Below are 26,211 nucleotides of genomic sequence, written 5' to 3'. Positions count from 1 at the left end.
TTTGTCCCATTTGCCAGAAACCCAATTTGAATCCAACCTCTTTTATAACTGATGGGTTTTACATTGTTGTACCTGATTCACGGCTAGAATTTTGGAATGGGAACTATGAGGTCCCTGTGTTTGTTTGTGTTTGCACATGATTTATAGATGTGTGGCATTGCCAAAATTAATCTGTAAGAGAGCTCTACTTAATTGGCTTAAAGGAAATTAAGTGCTTATAAATACTCAAATATAAAAGAAACTGGCCAGAATGAGTTTCAGGTTCACGTGATCTAGGAAATACTCAGTATTAACATCTGGTGTTAAGGTTAGCTTAAGCTTGTTGGTTTGATACAGATATGACTTTAGAGTCATCACCACTAAGTAGAATACTTTCACTGTACCTGGGTTTACTAGAAATCAAATAAGACCTTATCCCTATTACAAAGTTTGTCAGCAAGAAAAATAACAGTGTGACGAAGCTTTTAAGTAAGTAAAATAGAGGTAAATGAAGTAGAGAGTTTTGGGTAAACTGCAGGAATAATGTTCTGGGAATGTCTGTCTGGAATAGCCTCTCCAGATTTCCATAACTCAAAACTAAACAAGTTCTAAGATAAGATTGAACTTAATTAAAATCTCAGAGGTAAAGTGGTACAAGACCTGAATTTGGTTCTCTAAGAGGACAAAGTTTTCTTAAAATATTGAACTGCTTTTGGTAAAAGAATGTGAGTTTAAGTGATCTGTATTTGCCATTGAGATCTTTTATTATCACTGGTTAAAAATGTTTTGATATTTTTGACAAACTTCCCAAAGATCAAGTTCTAAGTGGGGTTCATTTGACCTCTGGCTAACTTTTGGATTTTCCGGAGGGTCCCTGGAACACCTCAAATTACTTGTTTTCCCTCCATCTCAGAGAGAGGAATATTAAACTCATTGGGCTTATGTGGTGTGTTGAACTGCAGGAGAGGCACTGTCAAATGAGTGATGATAAAACTTCTTAGATCGTATCACATGGGTAAATGTTATATTCTAGAAATTATATGGAACTCCTAAAATTCTGGTATATCCTGGTAAAGACATCAGTCATAATTATAGAAATTATCTTAAATTGTTTGCCACAGCAGTAATCAAGTTTTTGTTCAACTGCATTGTAATCCCAGCTGGTTGATGCCAAAGCAAAAAGGCAACCTTTTAATGGTTAGATGATCAACTGCTATCTATGGTTTTAAGTGGCTTTTGAACGACTCTATAGCTATTTTGTGGAAAAAAGCAGGGAAGAAAGATGAAATCCTTTATGTGCAAGCACTGGTACTGTTATCAGGGAAAATAAGGAAGGGAATGAGAATGGGCACACATTGCTTCAAACCTTCACTCCTCTGGCTGAGCTGGCGTCCCAGCCACTCTGGCGGTTCTGCCAATATATCCACCCCGTCCACTACCTCCCGTTCCCGACACTGGGGCTCAGGACCTCCCCTCCTTCTAGGGATCAATTAGAAAAGCCTGTGTTAGCTTCTGGGTCACAGGGACTAGGTCTGGTATCGCCATCTAAGACCCGACAGGGCACCCAATTTGGGCCAGGAGCCACTGTGGGACATCATGGCTATTTCCCTTATGCCATTATCTCATAGGGGGACTAAATGCAAATGACCAGCTGGCTGGGTTTCTCAAACTTCTCTAACTGGAAAGATGGCAACCCTCGTTACAGGGAGGGTCCTCTGCACCTGAAGCCCGCCTGGCAGCACCCACAGCTGAGCCAAATGGGGACCCCCAGTGAGGGAGGAAGGCCCCATTTTGGCAGGGCTTTGAAAAGGGAAACCAACGTTAAAGAGTTTGAACAATATTCAAGAAATTCAGCAAAACAAATGAAGACCTCTCTGAATTTTTGGAGAGGATTTATCAGGCCTACAGACGTCACACTAATGCAGATCCCGAGGTCCCTGAAAATATTAGAATGGTAAATCTGACCTTTTGGAGCAAAGCGCTTCAGGTATCAGGAGAAAGTTGCAGAAATGAGATGGTGAATTTGGAATGAACCCTTCTCGATTGGTAGATGTTGCTTTTAAAGTGTTCAACAGGGAACAACGACAGAAGAAAGAAGACGCAAGACGACACGTCACTTTTTTGGCAGTGGCGCTGGATTCCCGGAAGGAGGGGTGAGCCCTCACTGGGGAAAGAACAGCGTGCTGTGAGGAGGAGGAACACTGGCAAACAGACTGCCCTTGGCGAAAACAGAACAGTCAGAGCAAGAGCCTCTCGCACGGTAGAAAGACAGGAACGCTCGGAAGAGGCCCAGGGGCTCCCTTGGACTTGAGGCGCCTAATTCCCCACAGGAGCCCCAGGTAAAACCAACAGTGGGAAATGAGCTGACTGTCTTTCTGACAGACCTCACCCTGAAGTTTTTCACCAAAACGCGTTGACATCAGAGTCCAGAACACACGCTTTTTTTTTTTTTGCCGCAGCACGTAGCTCGTGGGATCTTAGTTCTCCAACAAGGGATCGAATCCGGGCCCGCGGCAGTGGAAGCGCAGTCCTAACCACGGGACCGCCAGGGAAGACCCCCAGAACACGCTTTAAGCCTACAGATGGAACTCATGAAAATCCCAGAAAAGGAGACAGAGCTCTTTCCCCCAAGGTCTTTAAAAATAACCCAGAGCCTGCTGTCAGACCTCCCCAGATGGAGACTCAACACAGAGGAACCTGCCCCACCGAGGACTGAAATACAGACTTTCCTCAAATGCCTTGAACTGCAAGAAATTTCAGACACCTGCTAGTGTTTGTGTGGACGCTCTTTCAGGGATGGGTGGAAACATATGCCACCTGGACAGAAAATCTCTGACGTGGTTAAAGCCCTCCGTAGGGAAATTATCCCGATTTGGATGACGGCATTAAAACAACATTCATCCTGGAGACCACAATCAACAGGAAAAACCAAGAAAATGAATCATACATTAAAAAGGAACGTCGCTAAAACATGTCAAGAGACACTGAACTTGGGATAAGGCCTTGCCAGTTGCGCTGCTACGGATCGGTGGCTCCAAGAAGCGGGCTTAAATTAAGCCCCTTTAGAATACTGCATGGCAGGCCAGTGCAGGTGTGTGCCCAGGCAGGAGAATCTATAAATGCTAAAGACCTAGCGGTGGCCAATCCCATTAAAACTTCGGGCGCTATTTATTCATGAGTTTACCTCCAACAGGCCTGGCCATCCAACCGAAGTAGACGGGAATTCCATCTCCATTGCCCATTGGAGAAGAGGCAACCAATTTGTTTAATTGCGTCCAAATAAATAGCACCGGAATTTAGTATATGTATTGGGAACTGGAACCAAAACCCCAAGTTCAGTTACGAATTAGACAACAAAGTGCTAAGAGGTTTCGTCGGGCTCAAACAGTTGTAGATAAAAAGGACTAACTGAAGATTCTAAGGAGTATTCATCACCTCCGTTCAGCAGAATGGTCTTCATTCCTTTTCCCACAGGACCGCTGAATGGATGCTGACGGGGGACTAGTAATACGGAAGAACCTTTTTGTATCCTATCACAAGTTCATCACTAAAGGGATGTTGCCTATAAGCTTAAATCATACATAGTGGCCCATCTCTGGGAACCCTGCCTCCCAGGTCATGAGCATTAAGCTAAAACACCTTTGTTTAGCTCACAGGAAACCTCCTGACCAGGCCCACCTGTGAATGACTGCAGGCAGGAAGAAATGAACACATCCCCTCTGGGGGCTGATGGGAACCAGGAAGGGTTTGGCTTTACTCTCCCTCCCCTTTTCGTATAAAAGGAGCCTGAATTCTAACTCAGGCAAGATGGGTCTTTGGGGCACGAGCCCACCATCCTCTTGGTCTGCTGGCTTTCTGAATAAAGTCGCTACTCCCTGTCCCAACAACTTTTCTCTCGATAACTGGCCTGTTGTGCGGCGAGCAGTACCAGCTTAGACTCGGTAACAACACAGCAGAGGGGGCTTTTTAGATGTGACTAAGGGCACACACCTTGGGAGAGCATCCTGCGTTATTCAGGTGGGTTCAATCTAATCACAAGTCCTTAAGTGGAAAACCTCCCCGGCTGTGGTCGGGGGGTGGCTCGTGACCATGGAGGAAGGCTCAGAGCGAGGCTGCACGGCTGGCTTTGAAGATGCAGAAAGGGGGCCATAGTCAAGGCAGCCTTGAGAAGCTGGAGAGGTAAGGAGATGGTTTCTCCCCTAGAGGCTCCAGAAAGCCCTGCCAACACCTTGGTTTTAGCCCAGTGAGACCTGTGTGCAGACTTCTGACCTCCAGAACAGTAAGATAATAAATGTGTGTTGTTATTAGCCAGGAGGTTTGTGGTAATTTGTTTCGGCAGCAATGGAAAACGAATACAGGTAGCAAATCTGTTTTCCTGGTATGTGGGAGGCTTAAAGGTTTATGTTAAGTCATCACACTTTTATCCTTTACGGAGGGTTCTGCTTTGAGGACTATACTTGGAAAAGCCCACCCCTACTGCCCTAGTCCATTCAGGGTGCTATAATAAAAAATACCATGCACTGAGCGGCTTATAAACAAAGTCTCATGGTCATGCAGGCTGGGAAGTCCAAGATCAAGGCATCTGCACATTTAGTGTCTGGGGAGAACTCCCTTCCTGGTGTGCAGACAGACATCCTCTCCCTATATCCTCACATGGCAGAATGGGTGAGAGAGCCCTCTGGGGTCTCTCTTATAAGGACACTAATCTCATTCATGAGGGCTCCACCCTCATGACATAATCACCTCCCACAGGCCCCACTTCCTAACACCATCACATTGGGGGTTAGGATCTCAAAATATGAATTGGGGGGGGCACACAAACATAACACCTAAGTCCATAACACCTAAGACTGCATAAATATGAGCTTGTTTCATATTTCTGTGGTTTCATTTTTTACCCGTGTTTTCAATCGCCTAAAATTTATTTTATTTTGCTATATACTACTTAGTAGGAAACTTCTTTAAAAAGTAACCTATTATTCCAATTTATTAAACAACCTACCCTTTCCCCCACTGGTTTGAGGATATCATCTTTAATAATACATTAAATTACTATATATAGGTCATTTTTTCAGTTTCCTATGCCGTTTCTATTCAGTTTTCCATTCCTGTGCCTGCAGCACAATATTTAAATCAGGTAAAATGTTCTTTTTTACATCCTAAAACTTCTCAGCAAAATTTAACAAACATTTGACAATGCCACTTTGTGATGGGCGTTATGATGGGTGCTGGGCAGGCACAGATGAGCACATTATAGTCCAAACTCTTAAGGACCTTGCAGTCTACTTATAATAGCAAAAACCGAACGGGCATTATAACGCTCCATGAGAATTCCTACAATAACATGCCACAAGGGTACCTAAACCCAGTCTTACGGAACAAGGAAGGTTCCTTGAGGAAAAATCCCTTAAACTGAGACCTATGAAATGAATAGGAAGAGTGAGGTAGACAGAACATTCCAAGCAAAGAGAACAACACAGTAAGACCCTGAAGGCACGGGAGAGGGTGAAATGGTTGGGAAATGAAAGCCACAGCTGGTGGCCTGTCACCAGAGTGAGGAGACGGCAAGTGCCAGGTCAGACCTCCCCTCGAGGTCCTGGGACACCAGAGTACAGAGGGGCCTGAAGACCCCAGTCCAGCCCTCACTCCACAGAGGAGGGGAGGGGCTCTGAAGAGGCCTGTCTTTGTTGTGATCCGAAAGCAAGGCAGTGACCCTCCACTTGCCCCGTGAGGACACCTCTGCGGTGGGCAAGGCCCACGGGGCGGTCACGTCGGGCCCGGAGGGGCCCTGGAGGAGGAGCTTCTCCCAAAGGCAAGAAACACACAGGAAGGGGGAGGGACAACACCATGCCCACCCCACTGTGTGCCAACCGTTCAGCTTCAGCCTTTCCCAACAGCCTCCGAATCTGCTCCAGATTCCTGTTTGCTCTTCAGCATGAGATACGGCAGACAATAAAACATAGAGCATAACAGCCGTGGTGAACAGATTTAGCTTCGTTCCAAACTCAGTGTGTTCGTTCCTCTTATCCTCACGACCCAGCAGGCAGATAGGGCTATGAGAAACTGAGGGACAGAAAGCTTAAGTGGCCTGCCCAAGGTCACACCCAGCTAGCAGGTTGCAAGGCCAACTTAAAAGCACCTAGAACATAAATACCCACACAAACACCACAGTGTCACTTTAGCTCCATCCAAAACCCTATCATTTGGGGGCTTCCCTGGCGGTCCGTGGTTAGGGCTTGGTGCTTTTGCTGTGGGGGCCAGGTTCGATCCCTGGTCTGGGAACTAAGCCCCTGCAAGCCTCGCTGCACGGCCGGAAAAACAAAAACAAAAACCCTATCATTTTGTCATACAATAGATTTGAAACCCTCCCCAATTCTACTGTCCTATGAGGTAACTACCAACCTGAATCTGACATTTAAAATTCTCACACAAGTGTTTATACCTTTACTGCAGACTTGTGCATCTCTAGGCAACCTATGATATTATTCTGCATGTTTGTAAAGATTAAGTTAATATTATTTTATAATATACACATCTTTATATACCTTTTTGCAGCTTTATTTTCTCTCAAGATGGTTTTTTTGTGTGTCAGTGTTAACACATGCAGCTCCAGTTTTGTTGTCCTGTGAGGTTTCATTTTGTGTGTGAAGGGGGGTGGTGTTTTAGCAGTAAACCAACTTTTCAAAAGAATTTTTACAGAGAAACACAGCACAGGCAGAAGCAGAGCTGCTCTGGTAAAGGGGAGAAAAGCAGGAGCCCACCCACTTCCCAACTCATTCTGAGGCCAGAATTACCCTGATACCAAAAGCAGACAAGAACATCACAAAAGAAAACTACAGGGAATTCCCTGGTGGTCCAGTAGTTAAGATTCAGCGCTTTCACTGCCGTGGCCCTGGGTTCAATCCCTGGTCAGGGAACTAGGATCCTGCAAGCTGCGCGGCCAAAAAAAAAAAAAAACTACAGACCGGTATCTCCTATAAGTATACACACAAAACTCCTCAACAAAATACTAGCAAACCAAATCCAACAACATTAAAAAAGGATTATACATCACGACCAAGTAGGATTTATCCAAGGAATGCAAGGCTGGCTTAAAACCTGAAAATGCCAACAGGAAAAAGGACAAAACCACACAATGATTTCAATAGTCACAGAAAAAGCACCTGACAAAACTCAACACCCCTTCATGATAAAGATGCTCAACAAACTAGTAATAGAAGGAAATGTCCTCATCCTGATAAAAGACATCTACAAAAAACCCATATCTAACATCATACCTAAGGTGAATGACAGAATGTTTTCCCCCTAAGATCAGGAACAAGACAAGGATGTCCATTCTCACCACTTTTGTTCAATATTGTACTGCAGGTCTTAGGGCAATTAGGCAAGAATGAGAATAAAAGCCATCCAGATTAGAAACGAAGAAGTAAAATTAACTAGATGATATAATCTTATATACAGAAAATACTAAAGAATTCACTAAAAAAGTAGTGAAACTAAAAAATTCAGCAAGGCCTCAACATACAAGACGAACATACAAATATTAATTGTATTTCTATCCATTCGCAATGAACAATCCAAAAATGAAATTAAAAAAACAACTCCACTTTTAATAACATCAAAAAGAATGATATGTTTAGGAATAGATTAACAAAAGATGTATAAAACTTATACTCTGAAAACTAAAAACTACTATTGAAAGAATTGAAAGAAAACCTAAATCAATGGAAAAATACCCATGTTTGTATTAGAAGACGTAATATTGTTAAGACTACAGCACTCTCTAAATTCACTACAGACTCAATGCAATCCCTATCAAAATACCAGGCAGCTTCTGCGTAGAAATCGATAAGATGACCCTGAAATTCACGTGGAAGCTCAAGAGACCCAGAATGACCAGGTTAAAACACTCTTGAAAAAGAACAAAGTTGGAGGACTCACTCCTCCAGATTTCAAAACTTACTAAAAGATTCGGTAATCAAGTCAGTATGGTACTGGCATAAGGATAAACATAGAGATCAACGGAATAGAACTGAGAGTCCAGACTCCTCACATTTACAGTCAATTGATTTTTTTTTTTAATGGTGCCAAGACCCTTCACTGGAGAAAGAACTGTCTTTCAACAAATGGTGCTGGGACAACTAGATAACCACATGCAAAGAAAAAAGCTGCACCCTAGATGGATAGGTAAACAAAATGTGGTATACCCATAAAATGGAATACTACTCAGCTATAAAATGAAATGCTGATACATGCTACAACATGAAGAACCTTGAAAACATTATGCTGAGTACAGGAAGCCAGTCACCAAAAAATCCCCACATTATTATACGACTCCATTTATATGAAATGTCTATAATGGACAAATCATACTATAGAGACAGAAAGAAGATTAGCAGTTTCCTGGGGTGGGGGGTGGGAAGCCGGGGTGACCGCTAATGAGTACAGGGTTTCTTTTTGAGATGATAAACACGTTCTAAAATTGACTGTGGTGAGAGTTATACAACTTTTTGAATACAATATAATATCATTGAATTTTACACTTTAAATGAGTGAATGGTGGCGTATGTGAATTAAAATAGGTGAATTATGATATGTGAATCTCAGTAAAGATGAAACGTTTTTAAAAGGCAATACAGCTTCCACTTGGTTCTCCTGGCCACCATGCTGTGAGGAAGCCCACACCAGCCACATGGAGGGCGCGTATGTGTAGGCACCACAACTAACAGCGCTGGCGGGGGTCCCAGGTGACAGCCTGCGCCCAACTGCTAGACACGTGAGGGACTCAGGCCGCAGCCTTCAAGACTGCCCAGTGACACCCAGGAGCTTTCTTTTCTTTTTTCTTTTTTTTTGGCCAAAAAAAAAAAGTATCAGCCTGCCTAGGTCAAGCACCACCCATCTGTCGTGGTTCCTTTCCTGAAATTTCCATGGATGCCTCCCTGACCTTGGTAGAAAGTTTCCAGTTTTAAGAATCCAAAGGCCTGGGTTCAAGTCCCAAGGCTTAAAGCTGATAAGAGCGTTAACCAAGTAATTGTTCCAAGCTTTACCTTCCTCATCCCGGAAATGGAAATAAGAATGTGTATGAAATGAGATAACCATATAACAGCAGTGTGAATACTGCAGTGACCTACAGACAGTATTTACCAATACTATCAATCTATCTTTCCTTGAACACTTGCAATCTTCCATTATGCGCAAATGTATTCAATATGGCTCAAAACCGGCAGGCAGTCTGGTCTACAGCCCACTATTTGCATGTCATTTTCACAAAAGTCTGCAACATTATCACATACTGCAGGCCTTTCCCTCCCAGGACAGCAGGAAACTCATTAATTCTTCATGGGCAAACCACTTGTGTTTACTGAGCAGAAAATGTTCCAACAAAGTTCAAGCTCAGACTAAAAGGAACCTCATTTTATCTTATTAAAATTACATTTTTATTCGGTTTTGCATAGGGAAAGAGAAAAACAGGCTTCAACTAAAGCCCTTTTTAAAGAATAAATGGCAACTAATACACATACCTCCTTTCAAATAATGAAATCTTTCCTTAAAAAATATATTAACCAATAAACGTTTTTATAAATTGTACTGCTTTAAAACACTACAGTAATTCACTGAACCCTAATGATTCCTTCCAAAAAGCAGATCCACGTGACATAGTTCCACTGCCAGCTACACACCCTGGAAAAACAGTTACACAAGTACACAGGGAGACAGGTTCAGCGATGTTCATAATACCACAAAGAGAAAAAATGTTAAGAAAAATCTAGATGTCCATTATCAACTGAATAATGAATAAACAAACTAGAACGGACGCATATAATGGCATACCAACCACAGCAAACATGAAGGAACTTCAGCCACCAGATTCAAGATGGGGAAAGTTCATTAACATAATAGTGAAACGCTGAGTACACACAGTATGACACCACTTACAGGAAGTTTTTTAAATGCAAAAATGAGACAATATATCATTTTTGGGTACATACATGGGTGGTCAAAAATCCTACTGCGTGCAGGGTAACCACAAAATTCAGAACCGTGACGGTCAGGGGAAGTGAGACTAAACAGCTGGGCCCAGGAAAGGAACACGACAGCATCAACTGTGGATGTGGTCTACGTGCCCTGTATTCACCTGTGTGCCTTCTTGAAAGTCTGAAATGTGTTCTAGGGTTTTAAACAGATGGCTCTGGCTCTGAGAGGGGAGGTGTTTGCAGGCACAGCCATTCAGAGGGTCAGGGAATGCAGTGCCTGGAGCGCTCCTGCAAGACACATTTCTCTAAGTCTGCCCCGACCCCATGCTTCCTACACTGTGCACAGAAATCTTTCAAAAAGAAGGCTCACCGTCATTAGCCACCACAGAAACGCAAATCAAAATCACAATTAGAGGGACTTCCCTGGCAGTCCAGCGGTTAAGACTCTGCACTTCCACTGCAGGGGGCAGGGGTTTGATCCCTGGTCAAGAACTAAGATCCTGCATGCCGCAAGCCGCGACCAAAAACTTTAAAAAAAAAAAAAAAATCACAATTAGGTACCACTTCACAGCCAGGAGGGGGGCAAAAATTTAAAGATGATATGTGTTGGCGAGGATGCAGAGAAACTGAAACCCTCACACGCTGTGGATGGGAGTGAAAATGGGTACAGCCGCTCTGGAAAACAGCCTGGCAGGTCTTCAAAAGGTCCAACATTGACCACATGACCCTGCGATTCCACTCCTAGGTACACACCCAAGAGAAATGGAAACATGTCTACCCAAAAAACTTGCACTGTATTATTCATAACAGCCAAAATGTGTAAACAGTCCAAATGTCCATCAACTGATGAATGGATAAATCAAATGTGCCTATCCATACAATGGAATATTCATTATTAGGTCATAAAAAGAGATGCTCCAACATGGATGACCCTTGAAAACGTCACAGTCAAAGAAGCTAGTCACAAAGGACCACACATATAATTCAATTTACATGAACCATCCAGAATAGGCAAATCTATAGAAACGAAAGGTATGTTAGCAGTTGCCAGGGGCTGGAAGAGGGAATGGGGAATCATTGCGTATGAGTTCTGGGCCTCTCTCTGTGGTGACGGTGGTACAACTGGGTGAATATACTAAAAACACTGAATTGTACACTTTAAGTGGATGAAATGTATGTTACGTAAATGATATCTCTACAAAGGTGTTAAAAGGAAGGAAGGAAGGAAGGAAGGAAGGAAGGAAGGAAGGAAGGAAGGAAGGAAGGAAGGAAGGAAGGAAGGAAGGAAGGAAGGAAGGAGGGAGGGAGGGAGGGTGAGCTAGGGACAAGCGAGGATGGGGAAGGACCAGACCAGTCCCTCCCGGCCCAGGTGCCAGGGAGCAGGTGCGCATGGGGGTAAGGCTCAGGGTGCAAAAGCACACCTTCAGCACCCATCGCCCAGATGACCAACATCACTCGATAAACGTTTAAACAGGTCCAAGTCCACCCCTCCCGCCCCAAATAACAGTCTGCACTGCTACCGTCACAGAACATTTCAGTATACTTCATGTGGAAAGGACGGACATTTTTATCATCCTCCAAACTAAGAAAATGAAACTTAAGAAAGACTAATTTGTTACCAGTAGGCAATGGCAGGGACCATGAGCGGTGTCCTCTGGGCCCAATTTGTACATATCCTGATGACCACATGCCTGAGCAGCCGGGAAGGACTCAGATGGAAGAAGAATGACTGAGAACTAACAAGGCGTCACAGCTTCCAACACTGCGATGTAACAGAGGCTCCCAGCTCGGTGAGAGGGTTGGGTCCAGACAAAGGACAGCACAGGACGGGTCAGGAAGGAACAGGCAGAGAGACGCCCACAATGTGCCCCGAAGCGGCCCCCAACTAGAAGTGTCTCCCACGACAGCCCCGAGTTCCCATAAAGGTCACCTCTTCTGCAGAAGGCACAGAAAACGCCCCCGCTGGTAAGGGAAAGAAAGATGACAAAGAACAGGCAAAGCTAAGGTTTAAAGAGAGAACCGGGAAGAGCGCTCCTAGGAGGACGGGGTCCCAACATGAAGACAGGCTGGAGACACTGGGCAGATACAGGAACGCCCGAAAGAAAGAGATGGGCCCCGGGGACCAACGCCATCTCTTCCGGGTTCTATCCAGGCTGCCTTTACAACACCAGTCAGGAAAGCTTTTTTTTTCGGTCGTGCCACACGGCATGCAGGATCTTAGTTCCCCGAGGGATCAAACCCATGCCTCCTGCAGTGGACACGTGGAGTCTTAACCACTGGACCGCCAGGGAAGTCCCCAGGAATGTTTTTTGTTGTTGTTGTTTTTAATTTATATTTGGCTGTGTTGTGTCTTCGTTGCTGTGTGCGGGCTTTCTCTAGTTGCGGCGAGCGGGGGCTACTCTTCCTTGCGGTGCGCAGGCTTCTCATTGCGTGGCTTCTCTTGTTTCAGAGCACGGGTTCTAGGTGCGCGGGCTTCAACAGTTGTGGCACACAGGCTCAGTAGGTGTGGCTCACGGGCTCTAGAGCGCAGGCTCAGTAGTTGTGGCGCACGGGCTTAGCTGCTCCGCGGCATGTGGGATCTTCCCGGACCAGGGCTCGAACCCGTGTCCCCTGCATTGGCAGGTGGATTCTTAACCACTGTGCCACCAGCGAACCCCCCAGGAAAGCTTTTTAAAAACTCAGAGTCAAAGACTGTCTGTCTGAGGGCCTACTTGTGGACAGCCAAGCTCTGAGGCGTGGCCTTCACCGAGAGCACCACGAATCAGTGACATCTTAGCCAGTCACAGACGACCCCGAGGCTGCCCCACTAGAGTCACTCGGCTCACCCTGGCTGAGCACCTGCTCCAGGCCTGGCCCGACGCTGGCGCTGCGAAGATGCCAGGGATGCTGCTCCCGCCGGGGTGGAGGGTCACTAGGATACAGGTAGGCACTGAAGTGGGAGGAGGAAGGAGGGAATGAGCCTAAGTTACAGAGCAGAAGCCAAGAAGGCAGGAGGAAGGAGAGCCCAATGGCACAAGGCCTCTGGGTGTGACAATAAGGTGATTCTCTCCTGTGTATCCCAGAGGACTTCTTTCTGGTCTGAACGTGGACCACCTACACCAAGGCCCTGGCTCTGAAACAAAGATTGATGGGACAACACCAGAAGACCTTTTTTTTTTTTTCAAGGTTAAAGAGCAGTGAGTGAAAATAACAATGAATGAAACGGCAAAGAGTGAGAGGAGATAAAAGTAAAAGAAATACATCCAAGCTGCGGTGTCCTAAGCATCATAAAATAAATGAAAAATTATACGGCCACCTTTACGATTAACTGCCTCCCTGTATTTCAGACACATGAAGTAAACAGGCAAATCATGTAGTAACTCAGTTTACAGCCCGTCAACCTCTCCAAGCACAGTCATCACTCAATGCCTCCAGTAGTTTTCTGAAAGATGAACTAAATTAGCAACTGATTTACCGTTAGGCGTGTTCTAACCACAGCGATGCTCCCCAGGTTTATAAAGTATGTTCAGAAGGGGTAAGTTGTCCAAGGAAATTAACTTTAGAGGACTCTGGAGGAAAATGTATGAAACACCATTATTACGACGGTAAACAATGCCACCATTCCTCCCGCCCACGGCATCATCTGAAATGGTCCCGCCCACAGAGTCAAGTGCAGACACACGTGGCCCTACAGGACCCTGAGCAAAGGGGCTCCCGGGCTGTCCCACCGTCAACACCCACGCTACGCCACCTGGCAGTGACGCTCGCCCCGTCTCCCAAGCTCTCAGCCACCTACCGAGCTCTCCCCACCGGGCCACGAGCTCCCTGTAAGAGGGCCTGGAGTTTGTCTCCTGTCACACTCCTTGGGGGCCCAGGAGCCAGTGGAGACGGGCAATTACTGATCCAATCCGCAAGCTGCTTCACGGATGGCTCTTCAGACAGGTCTTAGAAGTGAGGATGTTGACAATAAACTTCCCCCTCACATGAAAAAAGCAATGTGTGGAATATAATACTATAAATCAACTCTACTTCAATTAAAAGAAAAAAGCAACGTGGGAGCTCACAGACCCAGAGAACAGACTGGTGGCTGCCAGAGGTGGGGCAGGGTGCGAAATGGGTGAAGGGGTCCACAGGCACACACTTCCACTTACAAGGTAAATAAGTCCTGGGGATGTAACGCACAGCATGGTGACTGAAGTCAATAACACTGCCCTGCAGATGCGAAGGTTGCTTGGAATCTTACAAGTTCTCATCACGAGGAACAAGCGTGTGACTGTGTGGGGACGGACACTAACTACACTTCCTGTGATCATCCTGCAATACGTACATAGAGCGAACCCTTAGGTTGCACACCTGAAAGTAATATAATACGTCAATTATATCTCCATAAAAGCGCAATGTATGGGGACTTCCCTGGTGGCGCAGTGGCTAAGAATCTGCCTGCCAATGCAGAGGACACAGGTTCAAGCCCTGGTCTGGGAAGATCCCACATGCCGCGGAGCAACTAAGCCTGTGCGCCACAACTACTGAGCCCACATGCCACAACTACTGAAGACTGTGAGCCTAGAGCCCGTGCTCCGCAACAAGAGAAGCCACTGCAATGAGAAACCTGCCTGCCGCAACGAAGAGTAGCCCCCGTTCACCGCAACTAGAGAAAGCCCGTGAGCAGCAATGAAGACCCAACACAGTCAAAAATAAATAAATAAAATAAATAAATTTATAAAAAAAAAAAAAAAAAAAGCGCAATGTATGAATACGGGGGGGAGGAGTCTTCTGAAATCAACATGGGAAAGTCCAGCCCCGCCAGCCCGGCAGTCGGCCGTCACCGGGTCCCATTTCCCCAGCTCTCCCCTCCTTGCTGCTTCTCGCCCCAGCCCCTCTCCTGTCGACTTCGCCCCAGGCTCACCGCACTGAGCCCCTTCTCCTCTCCCAGTTCCTGCCAGCCTATCTGGATGCTCCTCAGACTCCTCCGTGTGTCCTGAAGCCCAGGGCTCCACCAGTGTTCGCTTCCCAGTTCGTGGGAAACCGCGCTCTCTCCTGGCGTTACTGGGCACCTCCAGTAAACACTCAAACAGCGGCCTCCAGGCCGAGCTGCTGCTGGCTCTCGGCCACAAATCACCACCTCACGTTAACGGGCCCGTCGCAAAAATGAGCTTTGCCCCCACTGCCATGCCTCACACCCACCTCCCCAGACAGGACGCGACCCTCTGCAGTCACGCAGGTACAACACAACAGGCGCGCGCCACCTCGTGCAGCCCCTGGCAGCCTCCTGGCTCTCTCCCTGGGCCGTCTGTGACACCTGAAACCCACCCGCTGTCCCCAGCGTCCCTCTCCTCCTGACCCCATCACTCACTCCTTCCGTGACTTCATCTCCAAGAACAGCGATCCCAAAACCCAAGATACTTGTTGCTACATTCAGTGCTCCCTTCTTTTTTTTTTTTACTTTTTATTGGCATATAGTTGCTTTACAATGTTGTATTAGCTTCTGCTGTACAGCAAAGTGAATCCGTTATATGTATACATATATATATCTCCACTCTTTTTTGGATTTCCTTCCCATTTAGGTCACCACAAAGCACTGAGTAGAGTTCCCTGTGCTATGCAGTAGGTTCTCATAAGTTCAGTGCTCCCTTCTTTACTACACAAATACTTGAATGATTAAGCATTTTAAACCTGAAGGAGTTAAGTTCCAAAGACTAGAGCACATCCCCTCATAAGTGGGCGTAACTAGGCAACACCCTCTGAGGAGCCCCCAGCGTCCCACGCCTGCCCGGCCCTGTCAGAGCCACTTAGAGTCATGGTGGTTGATGAGCCCACGTGTGGCTGGGACATAAAAAGCTGTAACGGCTCCATGACTGGCTTTGGCACAGGAAACTAACCCAAGCTAGGGAGTAATTCTAAAGGAATCGAAACGGGGTGCAGGAGGCGGCAGCGCCGATCTGTCTGAGACTAGCCCGTAGCACTAGCCACCCCAGGACAGTAACCGGCCCCGTAAGACAATCCCCACGCTCTAGACGGCGGGAGGGAGACAGTGCGGTGAAGACTGGGGGGCCGGGAGGTCTCCCGCGCTCTCTTCCTCCTGCATTCTGTAATGGCAAGGCCAGACCCCTTCTGCTTCCCACCCAACCGGCTGGCCTCGCCACCTGCAAACACGCGCACGTGACAACAAGAGAAGCAGGTACTGAGCGCCCCCTAGGGGCTGCCTCCCGCCTCCGAGGTCCCGTGACGCCGAGGGACCCCCTCCCCTCTCCAAGACCCTACCCTCCGCCCCGCCTCTCTACTCGCACCGCGCCCACGCCCTCTGACAAGCCCAGACCCCGCTGAGGGCTTTCGGCCGAGGATTAGGAGCCCACCAGGAAGACAGGCATCGAACATCGCTTGTCTCGCTGCGTGTGAGCCTGAGCGCCAGCAAGGGCATTCTGTCTTTGAGGCTAGTAGAAACGCTCACGGAAAGAAGGCGCACGGCAAACCCTGCAGCGAGCTGTGTGAGGGAGCAGGGCGAGAGCGGCCCGGGGCACGTCTGAGAACTGTGTCACCGTCTGGCCCCGGCAGCACGGGCCAAGCTCGAGTGTGCAGCACGGGCCAAGCTCGAGTGTGCAGCCCGGGTGAGAAGGAAGACGGCGGGCCATGCCCGGGCCGGAACACCCTGGCAGTGCCGGTGAACTCCAGACCCCGGGAGGATGGACCACGGGGAACAGAGCGCTAATGCGGTCAGGAGCCCAGAAACGCACAGGGCGGCGGAGAGAAAGGGCTCTGCCCTCCGCCAACATGCTTGAGTTCAAAGCTCACCGCTCACCGAGGGGCCTCGGGCGGAGCGCAGCAGACGGGCGAGGGCTGCCGCGGGGTCTGCACCCGCAGGGCCCCCTGCCCAGCTGCGCTAGTAACACTAACAGCAGCTTCAGCCCTGAGCCCTCCTAACCCCAGTAAGAGAACCCGTAACCATTGTAAGCAACTAAACTCCCCGACAGCTACCTGCGCCTTCGCCACCTTCAGCACTCAGGCTGGGATTTCCACGTGAATCCCCCCAAAAGAGGAAACAGCATCAGAATGAGGGAACAAAAGGACCAGGGACACTCAAAACAGAAGTCCCCTGTAGCACGGAGCCCAGAAATGGGAAGAACCCAGGCTGCCCCGTCCCCTCTGGGCCTCCTGACCCTCTGCCTCTCTCTGTGAAGGGGGGGAACGTCTGGGTGAACCTAGAAACTGCCCCTCTCACCCCTGGAGAACCGGGAAAGAGGAAGTCCGTGTGCAAGCAACCGGGTCCCACCCCCCGCCCCGGGCCAGGCCCACCACCAGCTCAGCTGCAGCCTGTGAAGTCTGTAAAGGACCCCTCAGCGTTCCCGCTGCTGCTGGCCCGAACCTGTGTGTCAAGAGCCCGAAACAAGGGAGGTGCTCAATAAGCAGGCGCAGGTACGCGGTGTCACTGCAAGGCCAGCACCACCTCCATCCGCCTCCACCTCCCGCCTGGGGCGCAGAGCCAACACCTGCCCGCGGATGTGGTTCACAGCCACTCTCCCCGGAATCCTCCGGAGGGAGAACCAGGCGGTCGGTTGTGTCTGCCCTCCCAGGGCCGAGCACGGAGGCATCCCCCACGTGCAGCCCAGCCGCCCCAAGGCCGGGACCCCCGCTGCACCCAGAGGGCCCGCAGGGGCCAGTCCTCACGCTGCACGCGTTCCACTGAGGAGCGGATAAGCCCAGGAGTGGGAGATGGTGGAGCTCCCGGAGAAGGCCTGGCGGGGGCGGGTGTCACGCCCTGGCCCCGGGTCACCGAGCCGCTGCCCTTGTCCTAGCTGTACGCGGGCCAGGCAGGGCCACTCCAGTGGGAACAGAAAAACGGAGGCGAGGGCTCCCGGCGCCTGTTCTGTTCATTCCCACCCCCAACCTCTGCTCCTGCCTTCACAGGACTCAGGGGGGTGAAACACCTCCTCCAGCTCTCATTTTACTAAATTTTAAAAAAACAGAACAAATCCAAAATCATCAAGGATTTTTTTTTAAGTCATTTTTGTCCTCATCTAAAATTAACCCAAAAGAGTCCAGATTTGCAACATTAGATAAACATTTAAGAGGGAAAAAAAATGATTTCATTTTAAATTTATTTTTTCAAAATGTTTCCAGACAAAATAAAAGGTGTTTCATAACATGAAACATGACCACTGGAAAGCAAACAAGTAAAACAAACTATGTATTTAGCCAAACCCCACCCTCAGGTGCTTCCACGGTGCTCAGCACAGCAAGACCATCTCCACGCACGGGTGGCAACCAGACCGACCCTCCCCCCCCACCCCCCCGGACAAAACACAAAGTCACTGCCAGAGCACGGACTCCTGGGCTCCTCATGACAGGGAAAACTAGGAATAAAGAGACACTCCAAACAGCCACTCCAGAAGCACCAGCAAGAAAACAAGCCAGGTCTATAAACACACAAGACAGGAGAGCAGGTGGGGCAGCAGCTCAGAACTTCTGAGGAAAGAGAGGCACGGCCTCCACTTGGCCCCTGGACCCGAGAGGACACGGAACAGAGAAGACCCCTCTGACTAAACACGCTTTGCAGAGTTCACCAGTGAGGGCCCAGCCCACCCGTGAAGACTGGCCGAGGTACCGGCCCACGTTCAAGTGCAGGACCCCTTCCCCACCCGACGGCCCTCGGCCACGCTTCCCTGCCCCTCCACCTCCCCCGCAGGGCTCTGCTTTCCTGCAGCCGCTGTAACAAACTTACTGCCTCCAAACATTCCCACCCATCATCTTAACACTCTGGAGGTCAGAGGTCCGGCATGGGTCTCCCAGGCTGAAGCCCAGGGGTCAGCCCGCTGCATCCATTCTGGAGGCGGTCCTGGGGGGAATCCATTTCCTGCTCATCCGGGTCGCTGGCAGAATTCAGTTTCTAGCGGGTGCGGAGCCAAGGTCCCCGTCTTCCTGCTGACCAAAAGCACAGGCTGTTCCCCGCTCCTAGAGGCCACCAGGTGCCCTGGCTCGGGGCCCCTTCCTCCATCTTCACAGCCAGCAAGCGCAGATCAGACGGAGCCACCTGTGTCCAATCTCTGATACTTTTAAGAGCTGATGTGACTGTGCTGGGCCCACCGGATAATCCAGGGCAATCTCTCCATCTCAGGGGCAGCTGACGGGCAACCTTAATTCCATCTGCAACGTAATTCCCCTTTGCTGTGGAACTGACACGTCACAAGCTCTGAGGATGAGGACGTGGACATCTCGGGGGGGACCCCACCCCTCAGGCCAGAACCCTGGGGTCACCTCAACCTCCACCCCGCCCATCAGTGACCCCTTCAAGGCCCACCGCAGCCCGGGCCCTGAACCTGTCCACTCCCCCCCCACAGCCACTGCCCTGGTCCCCACTTCCCGTGCCCACTTCCTCTCACCCTCTCTTCGAGGCGGAGGAACAGGATGAAGTGCTTCCTCATGGCTCTCGGGACCAAGACCCAGATCTTCTCCAGGGCCTGGAAGCCCTGCGTGCTCTGGGCCCCGCGCACCCCTCCTCACTTCCTCCTCGGGGTCTCCCTGCCGAGAGCTCCGACCCCAACCCCGACCCACACCTCTGCGTGGCAGGATGGTCCCTGCTCCAGCCCCGGGTCCCAGCCTAGGCGAGACCTCCTCCGGGGGCGGGGGGAACGTGGCATTCTACGGACGCGGGGCTCCGCTGTTCTGCCCCCATCACCAGGCTGCGGCCGTGGGAGCCTGCAGACTGCTTGTGTATCAGGTGTTCACCGTCTCCTTCGGCCTGAGGACCCCGAGGCCCACGCCCCTGCTCGGCATTCTGCGTGGTACCTGGCGCACTGAAGGTGCTCCAGTATTTTCTGAATGAACCGTGCCCCGCCACGCTCCTCTCCTGCAGCTGACGACTGACGGTGGCCTGCGGAGACGACAGCTGAGCTGAGCCTCCCCCTTGCTCAGGGCCGCCTCGTGGCCGTGACAGCTGTGCGCTGAAAGCTGCCGGGGCCAGCGCACCGCGAATGGTCTTCTGCCCCACGTCTACCCGAGCACCCACGGCCCTGCCATATTCAGTCCCGGCCTTTCTTGCTGCCACCGCACTTACAAATGTCACCCTTCACCTGCCCCAGCGGCCCGCCTACCCTGCTGTCAGCAGAGCACACTGCCAGGCAGAGCCGTGCTAAAATAGCAAGCGTCGGATCCACGCTGAAAGGCTGCCTGCGTTCTCCCACCCAGTGTGCTATGATTTCATCTTGGCATTTAAAGTTAAGTGTAGCAAGAATGCTAAGTGCAACTGCAGAAAGCCACAGCCCCGTGGGAGCCAAGCAAGTCAATGGCCCACGAAAGAACAGGCCCAGAGAGTCAGAGGCTGAACCTTTTCTGATTCCTATCATCAACTTCCTGATTCTTACCAAACCACCACCGCCTCTCACCTGGATGTTCGCAAAGCCTCCTAACTGGTCTCCTTGCTTCCGCCCTGGCCCTCTCGGCCCCCCAGTCTACCTACAACAGGGCAGCCAAAGGAATCCTGCTAAACCAAAGGCAGGGCATGCCGCTGCCACAGTCCTCCAAAGGCTCCCCCTTCACTCGGAAGAAAAGACTGGGAGGCCCTGTCTTTCCTGGGACCATGAGGCCCACCACTCCCACCTTTCAGGCCTCGTGCCCCACACGTCTCTCCCCGCCTCAGCAGTGGTCACACCGGCCCCCCGGGCTTCTCCTCAGACACACCAGCATTGCCCCCGAACCAGGGCCTTTGCAAGAGCTCAGCCCTCTGCCTGGACGACTCTTTCCCAGCCACCCAGGAGGCCTGTTCCCTCACCTGCTGCAAATCTTGCTCAAATGTCACCTGCTCTGTTAGAGCTTACCTGGTCACCTTATCACCATGACACTCTCCCCACGGCACCTGCCCCCGAAAGATCTATCCCGCTTCCCTGCTCTGTTTTGATAGCAGTCATCACCTTCTGACAGTTAACTCTCTACTTAGTTATTCTCGAGGGATTCCCTGGTGGTCCAGTGATTAGGACTCAGCGCTTTCACTGCCAAGGGCCCTGGTCTGATCCCTGGTCGGGGACTAAGATCCCACAACCCGTGAGGCGCAACCGAAAAAAAAAAAAAAAAAACTTAAGTTATTCTCTGCCTCTCCCACTCTGCTGTTAGCTCTGTGAGAGCACAGATTTTGGTCTGTTTTGTTCACTGATGCATCTCTAGCACCTGGAACCATTACTGGCACATAATCTGGGTTAAATAAATATTTGCTGAATAAATACATTATCAGACTCTCAAAACTGGTCCAAGAGGCCTCTCTCCTTCTCGTCTAAGAGAACAGGGTTAGGCCAAGCAAATATCCTCCTGTAGGTCACAACCACTTAGGTCTAATGCAACTCCCTAGGTTATACATGCAGAAACTGATGGCCCTGGGGGCAATATGAGGAAGGTGAAGGTCACAGAGAGATTAACAGAAAACCATGGCTAAAACCTGGACCACCCAATTCCCAGTCAGACGTCTTTCCACCATATCACACATCCTGCCTCATCCAGAGAAGAAGTTTCTAAGGAAGCATCAGCCAAATACATAATCTAAGGACCAGGGTGTGCACAGAATAGGGGGATCTACCAGCAAGACCACCTCGTGCAGTGTAAGCCCTTGGCCAAATCACTCAGTCTCTCCAGGTTAATCTGGAAAACAGTTCGGATCAACCACCACTTATTGATTTGGCAGTAGCAATGCAAAGATGAGTAAGGCACGCTCCCCAAACATGCAGAGCTCACCGTCTGGTGAAGAAAACAAGCACTTTCCAACACTGAGTGTGACGCACAAAGGGGTACTTTAGTCCAGACTGCATGAAAACAGGCCAGCCCTGACCAGGAGGTACACTGGAGGCGAGTTCTTAAACATCTCTAAAAAGTAAGCCCAGCAGGGACTTCCCTGGAGGTCCAGTGGTTAAGACTCCGTGCTCACAATGCAGGGGCACGGGTTCCATCCCTGGTCGGGGAACTAAGATCCCACATGCCACACAGCGAGGCCAAAAAATTAATAAATAAATAAGAAAAATAAAAAGCCAGGCAAAGGAGAGGGAAGGGAGGAAAAGAACATTCTGGTCAGCTATGAAAGCATGAAACTGACAGAGGCATCACACAGCAGGTACAGCAAGGATCCTACAAGTCCATCAGCACCAGTGAAGGCAAAGCTCAAAGCAAGGAGGGGCAGGAGACGGGGCTAAAGAATTGAGCAGCCTCAGGTTATAAAGGGCCTTAGACATCATGCAAAAACACTTAAGCTTCTCAGCATGGCATTTCGGGGAAAACAACCAAGGGGCTTTAAACCAGCCTACCTCACTGAGTGTCAGAGTGTGCTTGGAGGACAGAGTGTGTTTTGTAAATTCTAAAACACCAGAGACACGAACACTTGCAGAGCGCCAGGAATAGCACCTGGCAAATAGTAAGCGCTCGATGAATAGCAGCCACTACTGTCATAGGAATTATTACTAAGGAATTACTAATTATAAAGGCTTGTGCTATACAAAAGAGCCTTTACCAGTTCCATATTTTGTGGTGGGTGTATTCTTCCTCCTTTGAGTTTCTCGGGGTTGAGGCCCACACTCAAAAAAAGTTAATCACAGGAACCACTCAAAAGAGCTGGCACGACCGCTGGAAGTCAGCTAGGATCTGACAGCACCGAGCTTGGGTAGGGAAAGACCAGGTATGCGGCCAGTGGTCACCACAGGGAGGTCATCTACTGACAGGGAAACGGGCACACCTTTGCAACTCCTCCTGTCGCCTGAAACAGCAGCACCGCCAGAGACGAGGCCACGGGAGGCGAGGGGCACGCAGCGCCGTGCAGGCCTTTCCGGGCGAGCCGACCTCTCCTCCTCGCCCTGCCCTCTGCAGTGACGGCCTCCAGGAGGCCCCCAAGGCTCCACTCCAAGTCTGGGACTATCACATGGGAACTGCTCTCAAAAATGCCTAAGGCACGGCACAGCACCGGAGTCCAAGGAAAAAGCAGGGCTGTCTTTGGGAATGCAGGATTTCACAGAAGAAAGTTGAGGACAGTATTATTTTCCTGTGGCTGTCACAACAAAGTACCACAAACTTAGCGGCTTAAGACAACAGAAATTTATCCTGTCACAGTGCTGGAGGCTACAAGTCCAAAGTCAAGGTGTCGGCAGGGCCATGCTCTCTCTGAAGGCTCTAGGAGAGGATCCTTCCCTGCCTCTCCTAGCTCCTACTGGCTGCCACGAATCCTCAGCCTGCCTTGGTTTGTAAAGGCATCACTCCAGTCTGTCTCCATCTTCACATGCCATCTTCCCTGTGTCTGTCTCTCTGTGTGCAAATTTCCTTCTTCTTATAAGGACGCCAGTCACTGGACTAGGGCTCACTCTAATCCAGTGTGACCTCATTTCTCATTTTAACTTGATTCCATCTGCAAATACCCTATTTCCAAATATGGTCACATTCACAGGGTCCGAGGACCTGAATTGGGGCGGGGCCGGGGGCACTATTGAACCCAATACAAGGACAAATACCCAAGAGACACGGTCATCAATCCAAAGGTTTATTCACCATTATAACTACACACAAGAGCTTGATTATTCTCACACCTCAGCTGGTTGTTAAGAATCAGAATCTATTTAGACGGAGGAGGAACCAAAATCTCAAGACCTAAAAACAACACACAAAAGTTCTACTGCCACGTGGCTCCTTTCCTTGGAGTCTGTGTTCTAGAGCATGTGTTCCTGTCACTGCTAGGACCTCCTATTCTCTGCTATTCCAGGATTTTCACATCATCCTGGACCCTGACATTGGTTTTGATGAAACCTCTTATTGTTCTTCAATCAAGCACAGTCCTAAGGACTTCCCTGGTGGCACAGTGGCTAAGAATCCACCTGCCAATGCTGGGGACACGGGTTCGAGTCCTGGTCCAGGAAGATCGTACATGCCGAGGAGCAACTAAACCCGTGGGCCACAACTACTGAGCCTGTGCTCTAGAGCCCGTGAGCCACAAATACTAAGCTTGTCCACCACAACTGCTGAGCCTGCACTCTAGAGCCCACGAGCCACAACTACTGAGCCCGCGTGCCACAACTCCTAAAGCCCGCACGCCTAGAGCCCGTGCTCCACAAGAGAAGCCGCCGCAATGAGAAACGACACACCACAACGAAGAGGAGCCCCCTCTCACCGCTACTAGAGAAAGGCTGTGTGCAGCAACGAAGACTCAACACAGCCGAAAATAAAATATAAATAAATAAATAAATTTAAAGGAAAAAAAAAACCCACAGTCCTCTGGAGTAAAATAGGGTGCCTGGCCAACTTCAGTGACCCCCTCCAAAGTCGCTTTTCTGAGCAGTCAGGAACTCATACTGCTAACTCCCAGACCATTCTGAAAATTAAACCTTTCTGACACGACACAGTGCATTCCAAAGTTTACAATTCTATCACTCAAACAATAGTGTTTACTATGCAACACTTACGAATAAACTGTGCTTATGAATGGTTCTACTTGGAGTTAAGACCACAATTCTTAATTTTCAGTATCTCAGACTTTAGTTTCCAAACTGAACAGTGTGTAGAAATCTTGTAGTTTGTTTATCTCTAATCTGTTTTCACCAGCAGCTGATTTTATCCTAGGCGTTTTGCCCGTCACGTCTGCCATGTTTCCTAGGGCCCTGGCTGGGCTGGGTGACACATCAATCAGAGGAGGACTTTGGAGTTGTACAGCTTCCAGGGTGCACCCAGGTCGCTGCAGGCACTTAACTAAAAAAAAAAAAAATTTTGCTTCCTGCTGCTGACTCAAGACAGGAGTTGGCTTTGAAGCCAGAAAGTGGGAACATGGAAATCCACAGGGAGCCTCAAGTATTCTTCCTCGCCCAGGGCAAAAGCAGCAGCCCACAGGAGAGACGAGAACGCCAATCAAGCGGGTCAAAACCACCACGCCCCCTGCAGAAACCGAGCTCGCGGGCGGGCGCACACTGCCCCGGCCACTCTCCTCACTCCACCAACTCCTCGCGGCTGGAGCCGAGTGGGTTCCTTGCAGCTTCCCCAGGGGGCCGAGGAGTTTCGCAGAAGAGAGCCTGCCGGTCTCGGGACAAGCCTGCCGGCAGCTCCTCCTCCTCCTTTCTGGCCTCGCTCCTACGTGCAGCCACTGTCACCTCCCAGACCCCACGATCCGACCCCCAGGACACCCCGAGAAGTCTCCTCAGAGCCCAGGTCACCCCTCCCCAGACCCCGACTCCACCGCAGCCCAGCGGGCCGACGCGCCCAGCTGACCTCTGACCTCTGACCCCGACCCGGGTCCCCGTCACACCCACCTGCCCGGGACCTTGCTGTTGCTTCGCTTCCAGAACTGCTTCCTGGCCCCGTCGCTGGCCATGGCCTCTCCTCATCCCTCAGACCCGCAGCCCCGACACCCCGAGGGCGGCCAACCCGCCCCGGCGGCCCTTTCCGGTACCCCGGGTGGCCCCTCACTGGTCCCGGGATTCCGGAGGGTAGAGCCGAGAGGCTCTTCCGCCTCCCTCCGGAAGTTGTGCCTCCGCGCGGCCGGAAGTCCCGCCTCCGACCCAGGCGCGCGTGACGGACGCGGCGGAGCCTGACGTCACTAAAAGGCGTCTAAGGGGCGGTGCCGCGGAGGAAGCGGATGGGTAATCCTTCTACCTGCAGGCTTCTTAGGCCTGGTGTTCGGCCCAGGGTTCTGCTGCGCGAAGCGGCAGGACAACGGTCCTAACCCGAGGGCGAGGCGACGCGGAGACCGAAAGCACCCCGCTGCGGGTGGGGGTCGAGGAGGTGTCTGTCGCCCGCACTTGCTAGGGATCGGTAAATACCAAGTGGCTGACTTACCGCTGCAGTCAGTGCAGCGAGGTGAGAACCGTAAGGAAGTGGTCGGGGCTTGTGAGGGGCAGGGGTGGGGCCCGGGGAGGGGGCAGGTGGGTCGGGGAAGGAGGGGGTTGGGCCAGGCTTCGGCTGAAGCGTGAAGGTTCCCCCACCGGAGCCTTGGCCGCGGGCGGCTATCGGCGCTTGAAACGTGCAGGTGAAATACACCCAGGACTTCAGTACCAAAGAGGGAATGATGACGCTGATTTTTATGTTGGGTACACGTTGAAGTAAAATATTTTGTGTATTGGATTCAATAAATGTATTGCTAAAATTACTTTCACATTCCTTTCTCCTTTTTTTCAAAGTAGCTACCAGAAAATTAGAAATTACCTATGTGGCTGCATTGTATTTCTGTCGGCGGTAGACCTAACCTGAGAGGTCAGGGACCGGCATTTCAGACGGGAGCGCAGTGCGGCTTTGGGGAGCCGCTTGACAGACGCGTGCCAGTTCTTGATATTTTCTGATTAAA

At 50.0% G+C, this 26,211-nt stretch overlaps 1 protein-coding gene across 5 annotated transcripts in view; it reads right to left on the bottom strand.

Moving 5' to 3' along the window:
• TBC1D22A (TBC1 domain family member 22A) overlaps positions 1-25,379 on the bottom strand; it is a 323,227-nt gene extending 297,848 nt beyond the window's left edge. For all 5 annotated transcript variants that reach the window (XM_036865801.1, XM_036865804.1, XM_036865803.1 and 2 more), the window contains exon 1: positions 25,181-25,379. In XM_036865801.1, the coding sequence (XP_036721696.1) occupies positions 25,181-25,242 (62 nt within the window). In that variant the 5' untranslated portion in view covers positions 25,243-25,379. The remainder of the gene's footprint in view (positions 1-25,180) is intronic.
• Between the last annotated feature and the right edge of the window lie 832 nt (positions 25,380-26,211).

This window comes from Balaenoptera musculus, chromosome 10 (genome assembly GCF_009873245.2).
Source record: "Balaenoptera musculus isolate JJ_BM4_2016_0621 chromosome 10, mBalMus1.pri.v3, whole genome shotgun sequence".
NCBI classification, from domain to species: domain Eukaryota; kingdom Metazoa; phylum Chordata; class Mammalia; order Artiodactyla; family Balaenopteridae; genus Balaenoptera; species Balaenoptera musculus.
This window is presented reverse-complemented; position numbering and strand designations above follow the sequence as displayed.